Genomic DNA, 18,142 nt, shown 5'->3' on the forward strand with positions numbered 1-18,142 from the left:
GACTGGTAAGAGCAGCAGCGTTGAATATTGAACAATGCCCCGTTCCCCCATCCCGCTACACATAAGTCATACAGCAGAGGAAGGGAAACTTTCAACAGCTTGGCAGCTTTTTGAAATCTGCAACTAATTTTAATGTGCAACTCACAGCACAGAATGTCTTTCCAATGAATTTTTATAGAACGTGCACCTTGGCATTAAGTGTATAAGAAATTAACAACCTGAAACCAAAGAGTGGTAAAGGTCTAATAACAAAGCAAGATGAACACCTTGACATTTTTCAAGTGTATCTGTAGCATTTATTTGATAAAGTATATAGGGCTAATAAATTACCATCCAGAGTACTTCTGCTATCTCCTTAGCTATTGTCTTGTTACAATGCATCTTCATTATTCTTTCAACCCTTAACTGCTGTGTTGCTGCCATCTTGAGAAAGAGGAGAAGGAGAATCCCGTGGCAGGAGATCTTTCAAGTAGCAGGCAATTCACTACAGAAAAACCCACTTTGAAACTGCTAATGCAGTCTTTTTGTAACCAGTCTCCCTTAAGGAAATCAGCAGTGATTGCAATCTAATCAAAGAACTGACCCCAGATGAGGACTGGATGTTTAGGTTGGGTTTTTTTCTGTACATATATACACATATGCATTTGTTTTAATGTAAACTAACAATAAATAATTTAACATTAGACAAATCTTTCAGACCTAGGTATCCACCACAGGTTAATATCTTCTAGGGCTTCAATTCAGAATTTCCCAGATAAAATTGCATAGTGAAAATGCAGTAGGTTTGGCCAACATGTCCCACCAGTACTTGAATTACGATGCCTGAGTAGAGGCTACTGCTTTATAAAAGCTAAATTTCTGTGGTCATCCTTCTTATCCCCAGTCATAACAGTCACTCTTTCAAGTACTACTGTGTGAAGCATGTGGTGCCAGGCCTAATTATATCCACATTGTACTCTCTTAAGCTATGGCTCTTGGGACACAGTACAACAACAACAAAAAAAATGTTTTGTAGACAGCAAGTAAAGCTTTTCTACTTGAGGTAAAAGTTGCAGCTCACTATGCTGCCTCACCAAAACATACCTCTTAATAATAGATAATATTATCTTCAACAATGGCAACACTCATAACAAAAGTAGTCTCTGTAGGATACTGTACTGATATGTAGCATACAATCTGAGTAATGGTTCTACACACAGGACCATTTGCATTCTTCAACTACAGAAGTACCCAATATTATATTTGAGGCACTCATGACTGCTTGCGTTGAACTCTTCCTGGGTGTACACCAAGCACCTGAACAGGTAACTATCATAGTGTCTCCTTTCCTAGAGCTAGGACCAGAGCTCAAGCAGCTTTGTCTCCCACCTCTGCTGATTCACCTTCAGAGAAGCATCAGGTGCAGTTGTTACAACAAATGTCAGTCTAAATAAGAACACGGAATCACAGAAAACACCTGCTATTCTTCAAAGTGCAAGGCTGTGTCCGGTCAGTACTCCTCATAACTCCTGTCACAGGGACACTGTGGTATGCGGAGCAGTTGATGTAAAAGACTCCCTCTGTAACAGCTACTTTTTTTCTAAACCAGAACAGAGACAGCAAAGAAACTAAAGAACGGTATAAATAAAAAATGGTTTATTTAAAAAAAAAAACAACACAAAAAAACCCACAAATTAAATCACACTTTGGTGTGTAGCCAAAGGTCTGACTTTAATTTAAACTACGTACCCTTCAGAAGTCATGTAAGCATGCATACGGAAGGAAGGAAAGCTGGTGCCTGCTGGCATGCTCCTCAAAACCTCCCCTGGAGTGGTCTTTGGAATATACTAAGTTTGTTAGCAGGGTATGAAGTTTGAATTCCTACAGGGCACTGAGGAAGTGAAGAACAGGTGTCTCTATTTACACATATAGGATTTCCATAACCATCTTTCAAACAGAAATACAATTTGCTGCATTTCCAACATCTGCAGAAACAGTGGCAAATATGGAAAAAAAAAATGCAGGTAAGCATGCATACTGCAAGTTTTTTTGCAGGTTTTTCTTTTTTTTTTTTCCTAAAACAGTTCACTGATGAGGAAGTATTTCATTTTATTTCACAAGTCTACGTGAAACTACTTACATGAAAAGTATTCAAAAGATAGCCCTTTTGAACACTCGATGATCAAGAATTACATGTGAAATGTAGCTTTTGTATGCAAGTTAGGACTTTCCACATACAAACAATGCTGCGATCCTCCTTTATAACAGAAGGGAATGGATTATTAGAATGCTATTTCTAAAACATTCTTCATTTTACAGTAATTCGTTCATTAGTAAGACTGTTTTAAAATGAGTTCTGAAAGCAAACTTTCAAGATGATCCAAAAGGAGCTTATATGCATACTTTGTTTTCATTGCTAAAGTCATCCCCAGCGAACATTACTCAGGTCTATGGTTCAGGTACGTGTAAAGTGTGATGAGGATTCTGAAAAGATGAATTTATTATTTTTTTTTTTATCGAAGAAGCCGCTCAGCCTCCTTGGACTTGCTTTCTTTTGTTTTCCTCAGTAATGCCTGTTTTATAGCATTGATCTTTTCATCAAGTTCCGCCAATGAATAGTTCTGCTAAAAGAACAAAACAAAAACCACAATCATTTACATCTTGTAATTGCTAGAGAAGTGGCCTAGCACTTGATACTTGAGGTCACTGCATATTGCACTAAATGATAGAAATACTTCTGCAGAATTGTCTGAATCTCGTCTATGGCTATTTAAACTTGAAAGAAAAAGAACATAAATTTAGAAGAAACTGACAGTCCTAATCGTGGATCAATATACCCATGCCACTTCCATTAGATGTTTGTTTAATCTGTTCATAAAAAAACAAAAATGCTTTGATGGTAAAACACTGGATGAGAGTAGATCTTGTAGAACCTGGCTTTACAATTGAAGGGTTTTTTTCCTGTTGCTCAACATCAATCTCCTCTGTGCCCACTTAACCTGACAAATTTTTTTTATCTCTTCTTACACATAGAACTGGCCATCATCTGTTCTATAAAAATTTCACCCTATGAAGGATTTTTCTCTCATATAAACAAGCCTAATTCCTCAAGCCTCAGATGGCCCACATCCCATTCTAGGTATTCTCCCCAGTCCACCTGTCTCCAAGTGTGACAGCTACTAGCAGACAGTGTTCCAGCTACAGTCTCACTTGCACTGACAAGAAATTCTCTCTTGTGACCTAAGACACACTCATAATACATTCCCTATGTGATGGTGTTGTGAAAATAGCAAGTCTTACTGACTTAGATTAATATTTGCGATAAAGCCGGGTCTTTCCACAACACTTTTGCCAAGCCAGTCATTTATACTTTTATTGTCTCTTCATAAACCAATAAAGCAAAGGGAAAAAAATAACACAAACAAAACCAAACACCACCAAACCACAAAAAGACACCAACAAAAAACACCAAACCACAAAACAAAACCAGAAGCCATTACTAGGAGGCTGATCAGAATTCACAAGCTGCTTGTTACCCCTAGCTTGATTAACATAATTACAGATTTATTTCATTCTATTCTACTCTGTCATCCTTCTAACTGGTGAAAACACTAACCTACCCTAGTACAGACTCTTAGAAGGCTCATTTCATTGTGACAGACATTAACTTTCTCCTTCCCACCCTTTCTTTGCCAGCAAGCTATCCAATACTGATACAGCTATTTCTGAGAAGATATTTGCTTTGTGGAACTTCCGATTACTTTTCACTCAAAACATCCTAAACTTAAGGTAAACAAAAGTTAACAGCACTTACGTGGGGAGGCTGAACCTTCCTTCTCTTGCCAGAACAGCTCTAAAGAAAAGACATAATCAAAACAGACTTAATGTTGCACTGACAGAGGGCCACAAGTAACTCTGTAACAACACTGACAAGTCTTCAAAGTACAGAAAGAACAGTAACTGCCATTCCATAGATTAAAGAAATCTTTCTATAATTAAGTGTACTTCAGATCACAAGAAATACTACTGGAGAGCAGTCAGAAGCTGTGGAAGCTTCTCCATACTTGGCACCCAACAACTACCAACTTAAGTGAAGCTTCCTTCAGACAAAACCAAGATCAATATCCAGCTTTTGAAACTGTCAATATTTTTATCCCTAAAATTATCATGTATCTACACCAATATTTATGTAAAACTTTGGGGGAAAATGCTGATTGCTGCACAACACCACTACTGCCACCATCACAATTTTTTCCCAGATCTGCATTCTAGAGAAGATCCTAAAGCCCTTTCCACAGAAATTTCAGCTTATGAAAGTATATGTTTTAACTTCTAGTTTCCAGCAACTTGGAATAGCCTCACAAATAAAGGACTTAATTGGTCTCCAACACAAACAAAAAAAAAGGAACGAAAATTTAAATAATCAGTATTGATTTTTAAATGCCAAGTCTTCTTTGGCTGCTCTCGAGGGAGGGGTTACAAATTAAAATATGATCAACCTAAAAGAGGCATTCTTACTGTTATGTGGGGAAGGAAGGAAGAGCAAGATAACAGACAAGAAATTTCTATAGCCAAGCACAGCCTGATGTAGTAACAACTAATGTTTTCTTTGTCCTAATCTCCTTTGCTGAATGAAGGATAAAGTTTGCTATTCAGAAAGAGACAGAACTCTGCCTGAAAACTAGCAACGAAGAAGTCTAATTCATAGAATCACATGAAACGATTTTTTAAAGAGTTTACTCTTTCATCCTATTGGAGCAGTTATTTCACATAGCTGATCTTTAGTAACCAGATCATGTACAGAAGCCCAAACGATTTCAGCTGATTTAAGCCATTAATGATTTGTATCAAGATCAAAACTTTAGCCAATTTTCTTGTCATTAGAAACACTTCAGGTTTTAAGGTGGGGGCAAGGGGGGAGAATCCAACCTCTGTAACACATTTCTTACAAATTAGTTAAGCTCAGGTGGCTGCAATTCCCCCCCCCCCCAGTACTATTTTCTTTCAAATGAGAAATTATGTAGAAATATGAACTCACATAGATGGTCTGCATGAAATTTAACCATTACACCAAGCCAGAGTATCTACCAAAAATGTCTGCCCTCTAACTCCTTAGGTTTTTGCCTCTACATCAAAACTTTGAGCACAAAAGTCCCAAACACATTTGGGTATGCTAAAAGAAGTTGAGAGAATTTCTTACTACAGATTGAAAATATTCAGGAGACAGTCCTTCCAGCTCAAGGATTTTATCTTCAAGCTTCTTAATTCTCTGATAAATGTCTCTTGGTACAGGACCACCTAAATACACCGGTACAAATACAAAGAAATCAGGAAAAGCGCTTGAATAACTTTTTAAACTAAAGATTGCAAGCGTTACAGGTGAAAGGTGAATTCTCCAAGTCCAGCTATCAACCAGTAGCTGAAATAAAATGAGTGGATGGGATAATTAAAAGGAAGGGTAATTAATATGATTTGTGGTAAAACCTGATTGATAAGCCAGTGTAGTCAGTGAAGGCAACAGACAACTTTATGCAGGTGGTTGAAATACGTCTGACAAGGTCCCTGGAACAACTAATGGTCACTCTTAAAATACACTGGTCACACACCACATGTAATGCTTCAAAACTGACAGCAGCATCAGGAGGGAGCAGATGGGATGGGAGGCCACACATGAATTCCACACTGGTATCTAAGATAGGTTTCCTTCAGAACAATCTCCACTGAGCATCAGAGGTTAGAGCACAGGTATGAGTTGTGCTTGACAAAGAACAGCATTTGCCTGGCCACAAATGGGAGAAGCAGGGGTAGGGAACGTGTGTGTGGAATGGAACAACAGAGCCTTGGAAGAAAACCAACCAACCCCACCCTCAGAAAACCCAAGGAAAAAAATTATCAGCAAATTCCACAAAAACAACAGCAAAAAAACCCCCACATCAACCCATTTGCTGTTTCCAGCTATACTACAGCAGCTAGGGCTTATTTCCCCACGTAAGAACAGAACCGATCAAATGACCAGCCTTAGAAAGCATCTTATGCTACATAGTATTCTATAAACTGAAATCACTGTATCACAACTAACTCTTGGCTATTCCAATTAAAATGATAGTCTGATTCTGAACAGTAGTGACAACCACGGCCTTACCAAGCTTTTACTTCTCTTGCCACTGGTTTCCATTTATTTCTAGATCTGTCAGGTAAGACAATTCTATCCCATGAACTACTGAAATAAGCACTAATGGGGTTTTCTGCCATTCATCTATTTCCTCACTTCAGACAGACAATTTTGCGGGTAACTTCCCTCCTTCAGTTTTGCTCTTTACTCATCACTCAGCAGCTACTAATTAATCGGCTAACCTCATTCTTCTTAATACTGACATCTCTTAATGTAAAGGGAAAAGAGCAGAACTAGCACTAGAAGCAGCTGTTCTGAAAAACAGCTGGTAAGTCAAGAACAACTCTTTCAATCAGAAACAAAAGCTGGTAAGCAAGCAGGTAGCTGAGGCAAGTTACCTGCTCAGATGAATACTTTTTGCACAGCTGCTGGGGTAAGTAAATGATCTCGACACCTTTCCCAGGAATGCTGATTTGGACAGGATCTGAGCTGGAATTGCACACTTTCATCCGCTTCCCCTATACTGTAGTTTAGCTGACCTGTTTCTTCAAACAAAATTATATCACCTATTATAGGCTCAATGTGGAAGCAAGGGCTCCTCCTTAGCTACCCCCTATCATTATCTCTGATATGCATAAACTTCAAAGCTAATACACCTTGTAACCTTAAGGCTGGCCAGCCACTTGCAAATTCTATTCCACCCACAAAAAACACCTTATTTTTGAAACAGCTAAGCTATACAGCTATACTGCCTGAGGAGTACCTAGGAGTGTTCTACTCCCCTTGCTGCCAGAGGACTTCGATTCAGTACGCATTCACAGGAACCTAGTAATCTAGTCAAAGTTCACCATATTCTTAGATAATGGACTGGCATCTATTCAGTATTCAGATGACAAAAAAAACCAAAAAATCTGTGTGTGTCTGCAGTGTGATGGTTAGAACATTCACTTTATTGGTGAGGATCTGGGCTTCTGTTCTGTTCTGAAAATATTTTTCATGGAAAATACAGATTCCTCCTTGATAAGTACCTCATTGATTTACATTCCAGAAAACTGGGGCTGGGGTGAGGAACACTGCTACTTAAAAAAAGTCAGTAGCCCGATGGCTATGGCATTTGTTTTACTGAAAGGTTTGGACTCATGTTTGCACAGCTATAGGGAAGTATTGACAACAAGCTTCCCACATTCTGGGAAACAGGCTTCTCACCTAATTGTATTTCAAGAGTCACCCACCTTTAGAAAAATGTTTCAGGTTGTCTTTTGGGTTAATCCTATCCCCAGCCCACAGGATGTCCATGAAGCAGGACTGAGTCCTAAGCTCAGCTTTTCCTGTTCAGTGGGTCAAGGCAGGACCCCACTGGCTATGGAGAACCCCTACTTCCAAATATTCCAGACTGGTTTAAATCCCATTCTGAAGTGCATCTCTCTCGGTTGCCGCTGCATGAAGTGCAGATTTACTAACTCGGCATCCTAATTTGGACATAAATCTGGCTTCCATTTTCAGCATAAGAACCTAAATATTAGATTATAGTACCTGGGGTGACCAAACCCTTCAGTGGATCTATCCACTGTTTTTAAGAGTCACAGTTTTTATAGACTCGCTCAGTTTTACTACAGTAATGGTAACTGTAGTACAAACTGACACACCAATGTCAAAATTAAAACATAATACAAACCTGTTTGTAACCGTAAGTGAGCTTCAATGTTTTGCAATCTCTCCTCAACAGCTTGGTTTCCACAATCATGAATGGGTACATTGGCTTTGTGACTGGACCCATGTGCTCCTTCAGATCTAGTCTGAGGTCCATATGTATTTACTACCCTAGAAACTAGGTAAATAAAACACAAATTTAATATATATGCACATGAAACACAAAGTACATCTAACCAAAACAAACAAAATATTATAACATGAAAACCTGTTTTAAATCAATTTCACACCAGTCTCTCACGTGAAGGGCCCCACACACATTAAGACCAAAGGTTCAAGTAAAAGTATTTTCCTGTTTTTACATGACTAACTAAACTAAACAAAAACCTAGGACTTTACATATGCAAAGTAAAAGAATTACTCATACATTCATGTAGAATGGCAGTGTCAAGAATTTGTCATCAGCTGCTGATAAAGAGCAGAAAACCCAGTATCTATGTCAGCAGTTGCACATGCGAGCTGTTGTGAATGCAAAGAGACCAGACCTAATATTACAGAAAGCATCATAAATACATGAAGATGAGGGGAGGTATTCAACTAGAAGAATCGCTATGAATCTCAGCAAGGAAGTTCTCTTCTAATTTTTGTTATTTGGGTAACAGCTTTAATGACCCTTTAGCTGCTTCTGGGTCCATCTTTTCCCCTTGCTGAACCCAACCATGACTTCATCAGAAGATTTTGGTCACTTTGCTCTACATCACAGTCATTTCTCAAGTCTTTCCTGATAGACTACTGCAGTGTACTGCAGACTTAAAGACTGTGTTGGCAACTCCAGGCACTAAAGCGCACACATTCTTACTCAGTACTTCACGAAGGCCACATGTTACATTCTTGCTTCAGTTTACGCTGGCTTTACTTCCAATTCCTTTCTAAGTGTTATTCACGTTTCAGTTACAAACTGTTCAGGTTTTAGTTACCTGAAGTGCAAACTTTTATTTTTTCCTGTCATATGCTACCATCCAAGTTACAAACTAGTACTCAGTTTAAAAAAAGTGGCTATGGAAAGGGTTTCTTAGTGAAGGATTCTAAACTTAAACTCACTTCCCCATCTCCCTTTTAGCCCACCAGACCTTTTATTGCTTATACCTATCATCATTCAGAATAATTAATTGGTTCCTAGAACCAATATTAACTGGATAACTGAATACTACCGCTCTCAAAAATGGAAGAGAGGGTTACTTTCATTCTCATTTTGGAGATTTGTTTGTTTTTAAACACAGAGTAACTTGTGTACACCTAGAGAGCAGTAGATGGACAAGCAATCTTTTATATATAACTTCTGTTGGACAATCATTTCCACATTATTTACTCCTTTCCAAAAGGTCATGCAGTGGTAAGCTTGCTCCCCAGCTTGTCACTTCACACAAATGTGTCTCAGAACTTCCACTGTGTCCCAGTATTATTTTCTAATTCAATATACTTACATTCTATTTTTCAGTAGTTGGTGTAATTTCATTTAATCTCAATTCCTTAACTGGACTGCTGGCTTCACCTTAAAAGAAAAGCTAAGAATTGCTCAGCTTCTCTGTCCTGCTCTATCTTCTGCATCTTTCCTTTCAGACAATGAAAATAGGTACTTTGTTTTGGTCCTTAGTGCATAACCATCAGCTTAATGAAGCAATTATGGGACTGAAAACTTTGGAGAAGTAAGAGAAAATGTAAAAGTACTCGCTAAAGTAAAAAATCAATATGTTAAGTTTGCATTTTTGAGCATTCTGTAAAAAGTTTCTAAGTCAAAAATTCATCAGTGCTGTTCTATCTCAGCACCCTTAATAAAGCAGTATTAAAATAGTTGCTTACCCTTTATATGGCTTTTAAATCCAGGATAGGGTGTGAAAATTGCATCTGTTCTGGCACAGCTATTTTCTAAATAAATAACAACAATAATATAAAAAATGAGATCCTAATTACATATTTATAATTTAAAATATTCTAACCATCATCAGCTTTGAGGCTTTTAACAAGTCTAATTAACTTTTTTCATACAGTAAAACCATCAGAAATACTTCATTCATTCTATAAACACTTGCTCATTAATAGTTCTACACACTTGCATGGACCTACTGGTTTTAATTGGATAAGTCACTTATATAATGTATGCACACGTGTATATAAAAGTTTATCAGATCAGGACAACATTTATTCCAATTTACTTTTTATTTGGTTCTTTTCACTGCATTTCTCTGTAACCTATTTCTTTCTTCCTGTACAGAAGTCTCTTCCCTGTTTAACACTGTTATTCTGGTTTTATGTCCTTTTTTGAAACTGTTCTCCTATTTTTAGACTGGTCTAGTCTACTCCTCAGCATTCTTTTCTCACCTTCCTGCATTTTTTCTGATGCCTGTGACTTCTTTAATTTGTTTAACCACAAAAAGCTACAGTACAGACCATCTCAGTTTATTCTAATGTTTATATTTTAATCTCTATTCATATACACCAAAGCTTTACACATATTTTATTATGCCTGAACATGCAAAGGAAGGTCTTATCTCTTCTGCACATAATTAACAACTTTAGGAATCAGTATTTTACTATCTAGCATATTCTACTGGACTTCAGATGTCATTTCCATTCCAAATAACATTCAAGGAGTTAAACTCTCTTCCAATAAAGCTTACAGAACAATAAGCTTTGATCTCTAAAAGCATTAAGTACATCACAGAGACAATGCACATATGGGCTCACAGGTACTTAGAAAATGTCTCCATATTACTTATGTATATAAAAGTGTGTTCACTTTTAAGACATGTTTGGTTACACAGTTACTGATCATGCTAACAGGATCCAGCCTACCAGATGAATTTAAGATTGTTTGGTTAGATTCAGCCAATTGTGCTAGTTGGTGCATTAAAAACACCAACAAGGTGAGTCACGTTGAAAGGAAAATGTTATTCTAACTAGCTAGTAATTAAAATTGATTACAAAAAAATACTCCTTTGTAATTTAACTAGCATTAAATTAACTTCAGTTTGAATATGCAATTCACAAGACATTTCTGAATTGCAGTTCTGTTGACTTTGGAAGGAACATCTAGCTAAAACACTAGGAACAACTACTACAAAATAATCTGATTTAAGATTGCGGTTCTTAAAATGAACACAGTAATAGCTATAATCTTTCTGTATGCGATGCATTAAACATTGCCAACCACTGGACTACTTTCTTTTGTCTATCTGACAACATCTGCAGCGCACATGCAAGTTCCTAACTTTACAACAAAGTTACTCTTAAAATAAAGTTCTGTTTAAAATATAGAATAGTGCTTTTGAAACAAAAAAATTAAAAACCAACTTAAATTGCTATGAAGATTAAAGTCTGGCTAGCCAGTTACCTTGATTACAATCAATAACATTGCAAAATTCCCTGACATTATTTTCATTGATCTCAGCTTGTTTCCTCTCGATGAAGGCTGATATCCGCCTGTCAATCTGCAGGTAATAAACATGATGGCATATATCTATTTCATTCTTCAAGTTTAAATTTTAGAAAGGTCTTTTTCTTTTTTCTTTGTTTTAAATTTAGTTAAATCACTTACTTCTGCTTTTCCAGCTTTTATTTGGACCACCTCTGGATCAAAATTAATATGAGCATCCTTCAGATCTCCCAAGTCATAACTTGCATACTTTTCTTCAGTCTGACAGTTACCATCATAAACACCCAAACTTGTTTCACAAATTTGGACTTCTGTTTTACCTGCAGGTTCAACATGGCCTATATTTTCCTCTTTAATCAATGACTGGAGTTTTTCTAAAAGAGGCTGAACAAAAAAAACAGTAAGTTAGGGTTAACCAAAAAAATAAAGCCAAAAATCCCCAAAACAAAAAGCAAAAGGCCAAGTACTATTACAATTTCTAAAACAAATCAACTGAAATAATTTTAGGAATTACAACATCTGCCTCTGATGGAACAGAGTAATAAAATTAAAAAAAAAAAGGGAAAAAAGCTAGTTTCAAATACTGTACACACCATGACTCTGGCCTTTTTGACCTGTGCCTTTTAGAGGTTTGTATATGAAAATTCCCAAATTTCTGCAAAAGTCTGCGTGCTACTCCTCTGTTACTAGCTAAATTAAAGCTTCAATCCTTGGCACCAATGCCACTTAATTAACATGTCATTCAAATGCCTACTCAGAATAGTAAGGCTTAGTATTTTTCCTCCTTAACATGAAAGCCAATGCTTTCACATTGTAAAGCCTTTACTTCATCACCACAGCACTACATTCTCCACTTGAAACTGCAGTTGCCCAAGTGAATGAGAGAACACGGACATGCAATATATAGGTGTTATCCTGAACACATGCTTTTCTTGACACGGTTGATTATCTACTTAGGTCATGAAATTAAACGAGAGAATGCACTGACATTTGCAGCAGCAAAAAAATAAATGCTTATTATTCTACTGCAATAACTCTTACACAGATGTAATAATAAAACCTCAGTATACATATATGTCACACCCCCTTTAATTTTTACCAGTTTCATTTAGTCTGAATTTCACTGCTTATTTTCCCTCTAGAAATTTTTTTTTTAAAAGTCAACATGATTTTTACCAGTCACATTTCCTGAAATTGAATCAAATTCCTATTTGCAGTGTTCTTACAGTTGGATGTAATTTTTACTTGGGTTTATCTTGCATATTTTCTCTTTTTGTTTATCACACCAAAGAGTTGGTGGATGTCTGGAAAACATAAAGGGTCTTTCTTTTACCTAAGGACAAGCAAATGCAGGAACTTCCTTTTTCAGCCTCTCAGTACTACACACTTGAAATAATTCATTGACTAGCTGAAGCAAAAAACTGGTATTCAAATCCCCACCTTTTACAGATGAACTATCAAGGTCAAAACACTGTTCACTTACCAGCTGACAAACTGCTCACCCTCCCTGCCATGCAACTAAATTACACGTAGTTTTGGCAGGGCTGGAAAGTTTCAAATAGTTAAAAGAAATGACAGTAATGGTGACTGGCTACTTGGCAAGATGAGACATTAATGTCAAAGAAATTACTCTTTAAAAAAAAAAACACCTACGCTGAAAATATATTTAATTGCAGTAAGACACTCCAGGATGTGTCATGCTGGGATAATGCCACTTCTTGAACCACTGAAAGCACTCCATGAGCCTCAAAACTCACCCAACGCATGGAATCATTATCATAGCATGACACACACCTGCCGTGTCTTATTGCTTAATTATAACCCACCATAGATGGAAATGTATCACATTTACAATGCAAGTCTAGAAATCAATGAGGCTGCATTTATTCAGCCTGCTCACCTACAGTGGCTATTCCCACCACTAATCTGAAAAATCCATAAGTGTGAGTACCTATGGAAGCATAGTGGAATCCCAAGCGTATAATACTTTTGCATTCTTTTTTGTTGGACATAGCAATACAAGTTCAAAATGACTGAAAATTTACAGTTTAGATAAAGTAACTATGTTCAGTTGTTGATCACTTTTGTCAAGTCAAATGCATCCAATGAAATATTTACCTGCAAACATAAAATATGCTGCTGAAGTGCACTAAAGAGCAGTGTTGGCTGAAGTGCTGATGTGCTTTGAAGCTTGCTCCAATCGATTACAACTTTCACGATATCGTCTCCAAGGTTAAGCTTCAAAAGGGCAAAACAAACACAACAAAAAATTATGTTGTTATGTTGTATTAATGTCACAAAAGTATGCAAGACTTCTATAGAACAGTAATTATGCTCAATCCCATACAGACTGCATTTTTATATAAGGACACTGGAGAGGTTTGACATTGCTTATAATTCAGTCAGCTGTAATCTTCAAAGTAAGCTAGCATTTATAGAGTATATTCAAAAATGAAAAATTCCTTACTACCTCATCACACTTTCATTGTATTAATTTAACCTTTAATTTTAATCAATTCTCAAATCATTTAACTATCGTACGAAAACATGCTGTTCATGTTAATCCCTCAAATCTTTTAACAGATGATAGAACTACCAGTAGAAAGAAACATGCACCCAGGATGAGTGCCCTGTATGTTCATGTATTTTATTCTGAGACTTGCAAGGCTATCTATGCCTGTAGAACCAAGGTCTTGATACTGCACCATGCCACATTCTTGAAATTTTTACTTGCTGCTGATCCAAAGAAGACTTTATAATAAAAAGAAGTGTTTTTTTTAAAAAAAACTTTTAAAAATCTTGAGGTTAAACAAACTCTAGACTCTACAGCACCACTACCAAACCCATTTCCAAATCACACTATTTCCTTTTAGATGCATTCAGAGCAAAATAACAATAGCCATAGTCTATTCTCTTCACCAAGGAATTGCAATATTTAACTCCTAAAGCACTAAAGAAAATCACATAGTGAATATGAAGTTTTATTTAAAGGAACTATATATCTTCTATAAGCTAAAAGTAAACTTTCACTTTCTAATACAACCCTGATTGTTAATAATCACTGATGAACTAGACACTTTCACACCTACCTTTGCCATTTTCATTACACTAAAGCTCTTCTCAAGATCTTGAGGTAAGAAGCACTTTCATTTCCCAAAGCCAAGTAGGTTGTTCTCCAAACCAACCATAAGTGATCCCTCGAATTCTAAATACTGATAAAACTCTTGTGTAAAATCAAGAGGAGGACCCACAGGTCCTGTGTTTGAGACAAAGAATTCCCAAGTCATATGCATATTTCTAGGTCTACATCTCACTCCTCACATTTAACAAAAAAAAAAAAAAAAAAAAAAGAGACCACAGGCAGATGACAAAAGTGACCTTTAACATATGGTCTACAGATTCTAACTTCTAACAGCATCAGGTATTACGGACAAGAACACAGAATGCACATACACTTGTTTCCTGAATCCACCGCACAGTGTATGAGGAAACAATGAGAACTAAACACAAGAATGCCTCCATCACTCCGAAGGCAAAGCAGTGGATACTAAGTTGTTCTATATTAGTTTTAAAACCCAGCATTATCACAATTTTGTATGTAATGATCTATAAGCCTGAGCCTGCCTTCTTTAGTCAGGCAACAGCCTTCTTAAATCCAGTGTTAGATTCCAAATTACATAGCAAAGGAGACGGTCTGACTAGATATATAATGTATTTTAGATAATTTTCACACAAATGTTTATTCCTGCTTAGTACTTACACCACACAAGATGTAGGAAAAGTAATGTTTTAGGAAATATTAATTTTGAACACCTTACAAAAATCAAGAATGTATCTAGATTTAGTAAGAATAAATATTTACTTTCAGAATTAAGCCACTGCACATGTGATCATCTGAAGCGCATATTTCTTCCCAAACTTTCCAGAGTAACATCTGCTATCCACTACATTACAGTCCACTGACAGGGTAAAAAAAGGCATAGATGTAAGTCATCATAATGATACAAAACAGGAAGTCCTGCTGCAATTTCCTAATAAGCATCCTTTTTAAAAAAGAATCAGCTGATGTCTCTTTCATATCGTAGTATATGACTCCTGCCCAGGTGGTTCAAGGCACAAAAACAATAGAGCTTCTAACTTAGAATACCTTAGAGGTCAGTGGTATTTTAAACTCATAGACACCGTTTTTAAATATAAAGAATAATCCCCTCCTGCATCCAAACATGTTTCTAGTACAACAGAATTTGTTTTCTCAGCATTTCACATCCTTCTGCCTATAAGAACTGTGACTATCGGGTTTATAAATTCTGTGATTTGGTAACTTCAAAGCCTTTGTATATTTACAAGTCCACAGCCTATTCTGTAGCAATTTACAGGATCATAAGTCATTTCAGCCCTTTGAAATTGTTTTATGAAAGACACTGACTGTCACCTGAGGTTTAAATAACTTTTCAGAATCAGTCATACTGGTGTTAAGAGCTGTTATTCCCAGATGTCCTCCTAGTCACTGTGCTGCAAGTGATTGCTCTAATAAAGATTCCTGTGCCACAAATATTCCTGTTTACAGTCCAGCTTGCTCGCATAAATCCAACTTAAAGTACTATGATGGATCACAAACTGCAGCTGCTAACAATCCGGCGCATATTCACTCATCACTATAAAAGGGAAATGGGGAATCAGTAGTTTCAGTCAAAAATGCAAGATGGACTGCTAGAGTCAGTAAGTTGGTAAAACACCACAGTTAAATCTACCAGAACTCGAGTGCTGGCAGACAAGAGTGTAACTCAACAACTGGAAACAATCATGACTGAGCAATTAAAAGGGCCGTCTCAGCTAAGATGGAGCAACCAGACCCCTACTGGGGTGCAGTGCACAGTAAAATAGGTTTGTGTCATGGAAAGAACACACTCCAAACGCCAATGAAGATTATTATACTCTGCACCATAACTGCTGTAACTCTATCAAGGGGATGTACCAGCTCTAAACTGGTCTCTTGCAATTCCTGTGCACACCCAAATATTGTTAAAAATCACTTACTAAACTCTCTCCAGTGACATACTAGACATAGAGCAAACTTTGGAGAACAAGTAAGCTACTGAAGGAGAGAGAAACAGGAGTGTTTAACATAGTTTTGAAAACAATTAAAACTTGTAATGAGTAGCCTAGTTAAGAGCTTAGAAAACTTCTTCATTCTTCTTTGTGTTTTTCATATATACAAGAGTTCAACTCTTCACTCATGTTAATATTGTAAGAAAACAGTATGAATGGCAGTATCGCATCTGGATAAAAAGACAATCAGTAATTCTTCTGTGATTACATTTAGAATTTTCACCAGAAGAATTATGGGGTAATTCATCCTTAATACATAGATGGTTTTCCTGTCTCAGTAATCCTATGAATGAGCAGTATATGATCAAGTTTTTAGCTCTGGGCTCCTGTTCAAAAGTTAGGGTAGTTTTAATCACTTTAGAGATAAGAAAACTGAGACTCTTACTAGTCAGCTCCTGAATTTTCAGATCCATAATTCTGGATTACTTTTGTCTGAAAATGGACACACTTACTGGCAGACTCTGAGGTGAGTAGCAAATATAATACACAATTATATTCAGATGAAAGGTGAAATGCTCTAAAAAATAATTTCACATCAGTCAGCAGCTACTACTAAACTGCCTCTGTATTTAACAGAAGCTATCTCTGAGTATTTTCGTAACATAAACATGTATTAAGTTATATTATCTCCCGCAGATATGGTTCATCATTGGGCCCCAAACCTTCAAACTGCTGTCTAATTTCAGAGTGTGCTTCTACTGCCTTCACAGAACTAAAAATATGCTTCCACAGAGGAAAAGGAATTAAACTGTAAATTATTTATGGTAATAATTAAATTGTTACTAAAACCTTCTCCTGATAAGGGCCTCCCACCACTGCTATAACATCTGTTAAATAATTCATAGCCATTACTAAACCTAAAGTAGGTGTTTCAATTTAAGTACCACTGAGCAAAGCTTCTTCAAAAATTCTGACTCACTGAGACTCACCGTGTGTTTTGTAGTACGTTATTACCAAGGCAAGGCTAACTTCAAGCTCCTGATCGTTTACTTTAACGTACAGTCGCTTAGTCGCTTTTCAATTCAGAATCATTAATTGTTACGATACAGCAAACAGACCGCAGTTTCTCACGGGAAATACCATCCGTCACAATATCAAGTGACGTGAGGTCCCGCCACGCAGAGGCAAAGGCACGGCCACGAGGCGCAGCAGCAGCAGCAGGCCCCGCCGGCCCCGGCCCTGACAGGGGTCTCTCTCCCCGCTCCAGCCCCCGGCCGGGGTCTCACCGCTCCCGCCGACAGGCGTCAACAACCTCCCGAAGCGAGGCCGCCCCCTTGCTTGGAGCAGGATTCTTTTCTCTCCGGCACCGTGTTTCACCCCCGGAGCCCGAAGAGTCCCGCAGGCCGGGGAGAAGCAGGAGCACGCCCTGCCCGGGCCCCGAGGCGAGTGCGGCGCGGTGCCGAGTCAGCCCTGTCCCGGGCCTCCCCCTCCGCCCGCCCCCCACTCACCTGCCCCGCCAGCCCAGCCAGGGAGCGCAGGGCGCTGCTCGCCACCTCCGAGGCCGCAGGGTCGGGGCCGACCTCCGGGGCGCGGCCGCCAGCGGGGAGCTGGCTGGGCACCGCCGCCGCCGCCATGACACTGGGCCGGGCAGCCGTCGCTCCGCGATGACGAACCGCTCGGGTGGCCGTGCCCGCCGGCCCCGCCTTCTCGGCTGATGGACGTGCGCAGCAGCCAATCGCGAGCTGCGTCGTGGAGGCCGGCGCTGGGCGCGGGGAGCGGCTGTCCCTGAGGGCGGCGGCCGCCATTGCCGGGCTGGGGAGGAGGTTGGCCGGTGCTGGTGGTGGCAGAGGCCGGCGAGGGTAGAGCCTCCCGGGCTCCCGAGCCTACCCGGCCTCCTCGGCTGGCGGCTGCTCTGACCC

General features: G+C 38.4%; 1 protein-coding gene across 13 annotated transcripts; it reads right to left on the reverse strand.

The window, feature by feature from the left end:
• Positions 1-1,613: 1,613 nt before the first annotated feature.
• On the reverse strand, positions 1,614-17,903 carry MBIP (MAP3K12 binding inhibitory protein 1). 13 transcript variants are annotated; one of them, XM_064460283.1, is made up of 10 exons: positions 17,732-17,903; positions 13,293-13,412; positions 11,337-11,558; positions 11,133-11,268; positions 9,602-9,667; positions 7,767-7,919; positions 6,506-6,636; positions 5,180-5,277; positions 3,794-3,832; positions 2,434-2,600 (listed from the first exon to the last, which is right to left on the reverse strand). In XM_064460283.1, coding segments are annotated over exons 1-9 (1,053 nt in total). In that variant the 5' UTR covers positions 17,858-17,903; the 3' UTR covers positions 2,434-2,600; positions 3,794-3,831. The 13 variants fall into 13 exon arrangements, with proteins under 13 accessions (XP_064316350.1, XP_064316349.1, XP_064316348.1 ...); XM_064460282.1 differs by having other exon boundaries at positions 2,434-2,603; XM_064460280.1 differs by lacking the exon at positions 3,794-3,832 and having other exon boundaries at positions 1,614-2,603; positions 11,133-11,229; positions 17,732-17,902.
• Positions 17,904-18,142: the final 239 nt, after the last annotated feature.

The sequence above is a fragment of the Phalacrocorax carbo genome, chromosome 9 (assembly GCF_963921805.1).
Source record: "Phalacrocorax carbo chromosome 9, bPhaCar2.1, whole genome shotgun sequence".
In the NCBI taxonomy this organism is placed as follows: Eukaryota; Metazoa; Chordata; class Aves; order Suliformes; family Phalacrocoracidae; genus Phalacrocorax; species Phalacrocorax carbo.